A 6,323-nucleotide genomic window follows, 5' to 3' on the forward strand; every position below is an offset into this window, starting at 1 on the left:
TCATTGTTTCAGCTCAACGGCCAAATGCCATTAGTTTTCATCATCTGTTATGCCAAAATTGTACTGCTCCGTCTCATAATATAATAACGTTTTTTCAAGCTAAAACCACTTGAAAAACGTTCTTATATTATGGAACGGAGGGAGTGCTGGTGAACTGCACATTGATAATTAGCTTACTATAGTCATATATGCATCTTTGTGGATTCAATGGACAAAAACATTTGGAGAACTCTTGCTATAATTTAGCAGAGATGCTTGTTCTCTGACACAGCAAGGCCAATGCTCCTCAGAAACAGCAAAAAAGAATAACAACTCGCCATTGATTAATCTAATTCAGTGTACATGATCTCACGCCAATTACAGTGTACTCGCAAAATGTACAGCATCTATATCCCGAGGAGCAAAAAAAAGGAACGTCAGCTGTAGTAAAGAGAAGCAAGACAAATTAGCAAGTCTGTTACGAGGAGTCCAATCGCGTCAAATACATATTTTGGTGCAAACAAACCCCACACCTGCAAAGTTGAAAGACAGGCAATGTCAAAACAAATATGCGAAAACAACCACAAAGCAGCTATACAAACCACAAATCAGCGATGCAGAAAAACAAGCGACTATTGTTTGCTGGAATAAGTGCACAAATTACCATCAAGTGACGCCTTTGAATCGTGACACATATGATTGTAACTGTCGTAGTGATAGCTGTAATTAGACCATACATCAAATGGACCTGAGTTTGGCACATAAACATTAGATATCACGTGGATCGACAAGCAAAGAAATAGCCGATATCCGGATCAACAGAAGGGAGTTCCACAATGCATAATAACACTATTTCAGTATATGGTCAACAATTAGGGAAATCCAGATTGGTGTTAGTTTGTAGCCCAACACAGGCTGTGCCTAAACAGTAAATGCTAGCTGCTCGTATTATTTTCTTGAATATGAAACTTTTTTTTGTAAAAGAGAATATTTAACTGCTGAAATCATGTAATTAAATTACTGCCATAGAGCACAAACGAATTTCTTCAGTACCTGTATTAGAATATTGATAGTGACATCCTTCACCTTGCTTTTCTTCGATACAGTATTATAACAGTGGATGGCAATAAATGGGAGACTAAGAACTGGCAGGATGTGAGAAACACCAAAGGTATCAACGGAAAGAAGAAACCCTTGACGAATGATATGGAAATTGTCAAACCTGCAAAATTTAGAATTGTGACGAATATCATTACGTAACATGCAAGTGATATTTATTTTCTCAGACACAACAGTATTATTTGGAACATAATTATACTGACCCAATGAATGCAGCACCATAGCGGAGGCCATCAAAGGTACACCTGAAATGTATTCTTTATTAGCACAAATGCATTTTTAACAACCCCATCCAACGATGCAAATTAAATCACCTTAACCATAAGCTCAAAGACCCCATAACAGTAAGGACAAATGGACACGCGTTATCTCTCGGACCAGTAAAAACATAGTACATGAAAACAAAAACATAAATCAGAGTAAAAGAAAGGTCAAAATGCATCAGGATCTCACCAGTGACCAGTCAGATAAAATAGACAAATTGCAAGAAGGCTCCATTGTGTTACCGATACAGGGTTAGCAACACAACTCCCTGTTATCTCAAGTTTCGAGTCTTTCTGATATTTCTGCTGTAACATTATTATGCACCAAGCTGCAAAATGGTTAACTAAATTTTCAGATACTATGCTTCCTAATGTTGATATAAAAGGGAAAAAAGGGCTCAAGTTGTGCCTCAAGCAGCACATGCCAAATTTAGAAGCACTTGTCTTAAGAATTGAGTGACTTGCAAAGTACCTCCAGTGATGCAAATTAACGCTACAAAAGCACCTTGCCTTCCCAACAACATCAAGATAACTGGGCTCCATGAACACAGCATGGCAGCTGATAAACTAGTTATCCTTTCGTTGAACTTCAAAGAACCAACTGGGGCAAACAATCGCCAAAGTGCAGATATTACCAATGACAAACCTCCAATAGCATAAACAAAGCGAGGAGCCAAACTTCTTCCAGTTTGTTGAACAGCTTTAGCATGAGACAGTAAAGTGCTTTCAGAAGCCCAATGATTTGCTATAAATGCATAGCTCAAGATGGTTCCAGACATAATAAAGTACTTCAAGAACCTCTGATGGACCGCATAGGTGATGAGCTTTAATATAATGCAAGTCACTATGGCAAGAGATATGATGGGGAATATATCCACGGAGGCATTGCAGAAGCTGGAACCGAAAATGTCACAAATAATGCTCACTGGGTGGTCTTTTGTAGCAGTTGGCCCAGCAATTTGTTTTGACATCCCAAGCTCAATTCCAAATCGTGCAAAAATATTTAGAAGAAGAAAAATAAACTCCTGTCAATTAAAAGAGTAAGGTGGTATCAGAAGATAATTATATAACCAACATCGGAACAAAATTCTAGTGAAAGAAGGAAAGTTTGAACAGCATTGATATAGGAATATTAACTTCTATGTTGAAGTTCCCGTTCACGGCCGAGCTCCACAAACCGGCAATGCAACTCGTGGCCAAAAGAAAGTTTGTAACTCTACCTTCTGCCACTGCATGACAAGAAAACAACTTCATGAATCAGTAGTCACCATAGCGAATTCAAAATGTACAGCAAGATTGGTATATCTGATGAACTTACTTATATAACTGTTGGACAGTAAACTCGCTGCTCGAATCATGACCAATGTAAAAGCAAAGGATAATTTGGTGATGATCCTTGAACTAGCACATTCCTGATCTGATGGTTGATATACAGCATTCAGCCTCACAAGTATGTATGCATGAGTAATAACTGACAGTATCATAAGTAAAAGACCAGTGCCCATCAACCATAAATCAAACTCCGTCCAAGCAGAGCGAGCAAGCTTTGCAAAGCTTTCCAAGAAGCTAGAGTATGCATCAATTTGCAACTGCAGAGCAGAACTTGCGCTCTCCTTAAATTCTTCTCCCTTAGCTGTTTCCGATGGGCATGTAGACTTCAAAACCTCTGACCAGTTTGCCTGAGCTTTTGAATACAGCTCCGCAACATGGTGCAGGTATTCAGCTGAAAATCCAATGATAGAACTACCAGAATACTGATCAATGTATCTCTTTACCTACAAGGGACAGATGAAGATCAAAGAAGTACTACCAAATCAGCATATCTGCAAATGCAGTTCATACTACCTGCCAACTATTTACACAAAGGGCTTCAGCATATCTCTTTTTCCACGCTTCTAGGTCATCCTGTGGCGTGCATGCATTGATACCCGTCTTTTGAATATCCCATGTCCCAGCACTCAAAGCATACAATTCTGGGTTTACACGTCCAATGCTAGATATGGAAAAACAGGCACAGCTCAACAAAAGGCAGTAACACACAACTGAAGCCATCAAATAAGCACCATGTTAAGTTTACATACCTTCCAAAAGGAAAAGGTATACCGAGTAGTGCTGATACAGTTACTGCAAAATCAAGCTGAAATCAAGAAAAAATTAGCAATATTGATAAAATAGAGCATCCATATGGGAGAGCGCAATCAGAACTTACCTGCTGCATAGTGCTGACGCACACTTCTTTCCCATGCTAGAACAGTAAACCATCAGCAGAAAGGGAAATCAATCAACGTTGGTATTCATATTGCTAAATGCACAGATAGAAGCCGACTAGTACGAAATAAATTGCAATTAATAACTGAAAAAATAAGGCGAGGAACTAAATATGTCTACACTGCTTCTATCAAACTTATATTCCATCAACTGTACAAGCTTACGAGAAAGGTAATTCTATACAGAAATGGTAACTACCCCACCATGCTAAAGGCTATGAGCATGCTTTGTGTGATACTACTTCATACCCACGCATAACTCAGTTACTTAAGGACTGTCTACATACCTAATTTCTCACAGAACGACAGATGTCAAACCCATAACAGAACAGTAAAGAACTAAATATGTCAGTAGAAGTATCCTTGTAAGTGTGACTTTTATATTCTATATAAATTATAGTTCAGGGGACAATATGGCCAAGGAGTGATGGTTGTATGCATCCGAATGGTGCAGAGGCAGGGGTTTATCCCCTTTTCAAAAGAAGAAAATGGCCAAGGAGTATGTGCTATGATTATTCGGGTCCTAGTCCTGATAAAAAATAGTAAGAGAACGATTACATGCAAACAAGAAAATCAAGATGTTAGCATGAACGGTGAGATTAGTCAATTTATCATTACAAATGAAACGTACCAGATCAAAATTGCATGAATTTTCACCAAGAACAGATAAGACAGCATCGGGTGGTGTCTTCGAACTCCATGCAAACAGAGATGTTTCAACCTACAATGAAACTGCGTTAGTTCAGATAGTTTTTGCACTTAGCAACGAAAAAATAAGACATATCACCTCTTCAGCAGTTCCTCCTCCATGGTCACCATTTAGGGTTTGACCATGATCTCCCATTACAAGGAGTAAAGTATTTTCATGGGGACCACCAGGTGTTGATAGGCTTTTCAACGTGTCAATTACATCCTACAGGAGCAAAAGTGAGGCTAATTTAACAATCAGCATTTAGGATCACATAAGATAATATCTCCTGCAAAACAAATTCGCACACAAAAAACAGATCATGTACTATGAATGGGGCACCTGACCTCTAGGATTTCATTGTATTGCTCCAACTTCTGGATCATCGGGGTAGAGTCAACACCGAATATATGCCCTGCGTGGTCCTAAAGAAAATTGATCTCATATGCTTCTAGTTCCACAAAGGAAAGGATCAAATGTGTAAGTCACTGCCAAAGTGAACACAAACAACTTAATGACTTACCACACCAAGGAAATGTGCAATTAGAACATCCCAATCATTCTCGTGCAGTGAAGGAAGCAAGTGATCAATAACACCATTGTCTACCTGATACATAATTTGACGGTTAATTTCATGGAAATTAAATGTAAAGGGGAAAATAGCTCATCGCACAACAAGGACTAAATGGTACTGAAGAGATGATATACCGTGTCAAGATCTTTAACATTAAAAGAAGGGTATGGAAATAACTTGTTGAAGTGCTCTGGGTATAACTGTGTCCATGTATCATCTCCCATCATGACTACCCTCTTTCCATTTTTTACCAGCTGATTGAGCACAAAGAAACAAAAGCATGATTAACTATTCATCGTGAGCTACATATTTTTACTAAAGTTGAATGTGAGGTGCAAAGAACCTGATGCATTATATTGTCTTCTACTATTGCTGGAGCTCCAAAGCTATTGCCGACATCAATAAAGGTAGGTAGACCACCCGTCGTGAGAGCCTGAACGCAGTTGCAGCAAGAATATACACTAAGTTATGACCCTTTTATATTGCATTGAGGTGTGCTCGAGACAACAGTTTTTTGGCATAACATCAGTGCTGAATGTCTGCCATGAGATCAGTATACACACAACAGTACTCATCACCTTAAGACGTTGAAGGCTGGTGGTCGGTGGGTCAGCCAGAGCTTTAAAGATCCTAGCAGAGTTCTTCTCGTCAGCAGCCAGCTTCTGCAGGACCTGCAACTTGTCCATCCATGGCTGCTTCTCTGAAGCAAGATGTCAGGGTTAACCCGTTACCGGCTCTCAATGTCCTAGTTTTCTCATTGCGCAGAAGTACGCAAATGCAAACCCACCTTCAAAGAATGTACTCGGTGCCACGAAATCGAACCTGTAAGATAGCAGAGATTGTTCAAAAAACAGACATGGGAACTGAAACAAGGACAGAATAGGCAAGGCCGTGTTACCTGAGGGCGTCGAGGACGACAATGACGAGGCGGTCTACGGCTGGCTGGGGCCAGGAGGAGCATCCGGGGGAGACGCCGGTGCGGTCGTCCCGGTGGCTGTGGAGGTCGAGCTCGGTGCGAGTGAGGAGGAAGCCACGCGTGAAGAGGTAGATGGCCAGCGAGTGGAGGGCGAGGATGGCGACGAAGAGCAGTGGCCACGAGCGGCCCAAGGAGAACCCGCGTCGGCGGCTCGCCGGCGCCGCCATCGACTCTGGCAGGCGTCGTGCTCGTCGGGTCGGATCTGCAGCTGTGAGCAGACGGGGTGACTGGACAGCGTGGGAGAGAATATCTGCACGCCCTTTATTTCGCGATGGACGGTGCGGATGGGAACACGTCAAGAAAACTAGTAAGTCGTACTCCCTCCGTTCCTAAATACTCCCTCCGTTCCTAAATATAAGACCTTTTAGACATTTTACTATGGACTACATACGGAGCAAAATGAGTGAATCTATACTCTAAAATGTGTCTATATACATCCGTATGTAGCACATAGTGG

At 40.9% G+C, this 6,323-nt stretch overlaps 1 protein-coding gene across 1 annotated transcript; it reads right to left on the reverse strand.

Moving 5' to 3' along the window:
* Positions 1-303: 303 nt before the first annotated feature.
* Positions 304-6,098, reverse strand: LOC123452715 (GPI ethanolamine phosphate transferase 3). Its single transcript, XM_045129424.1, has 20 exons — positions 5,789-6,098; positions 5,678-5,712; positions 5,469-5,590; positions 5,234-5,323; positions 5,025-5,144; positions 4,840-4,923; positions 4,664-4,741; positions 4,416-4,541; positions 4,260-4,349; positions 3,571-3,606; positions 3,443-3,498; positions 3,207-3,354; positions 2,680-3,136; positions 2,499-2,590; positions 1,834-2,386; positions 1,552-1,690; positions 1,302-1,343; positions 1,033-1,201; positions 644-727; positions 304-512 (listed from the first exon to the last, which is right to left on the reverse strand). The coding sequence occupies exons 1-20, from the start codon at positions 6,031-6,033 to the stop codon at positions 417-419; spliced, it is 2,862 nt and encodes a 953-aa protein (XP_044985359.1). The 5' UTR covers positions 6,034-6,098; the 3' UTR covers positions 304-416.
* Positions 6,099-6,323: the final 225 nt, after the last annotated feature.

Source organism: Hordeum vulgare, chromosome 5H (genome assembly GCF_904849725.1).
Source record: "Hordeum vulgare subsp. vulgare chromosome 5H, MorexV3_pseudomolecules_assembly, whole genome shotgun sequence".
Lineage (NCBI taxonomy): Eukaryota > Viridiplantae > Streptophyta > Magnoliopsida > Poales > Poaceae > Hordeum > Hordeum vulgare.

Excerpts from the sequence above, each read along its gene's own strand:
- LOC123452715 (XM_045129424.1), bottom strand. The coding sequence starts at position 6,033 with ATGGCGGCGCCGGCGAGCCGCCGACGCGGGTTCTCCTTGGGCCGCTCG. Across the intron at positions 5,591-5,677 it reads ACCGAGTACATTCTTTGAAG|AGAAGCAGCCATGGATGGAC; the intron begins GTGGGTTTGCAT and ends ATCTTGCTTCAG. Across the intron at positions 1,202-1,301 it reads TATGGTGCTGCATTCATTGG|GTTTGACAATTTCCATATCA; the intron begins GTCAGTATAATT and ends TAAATTTTGCAG.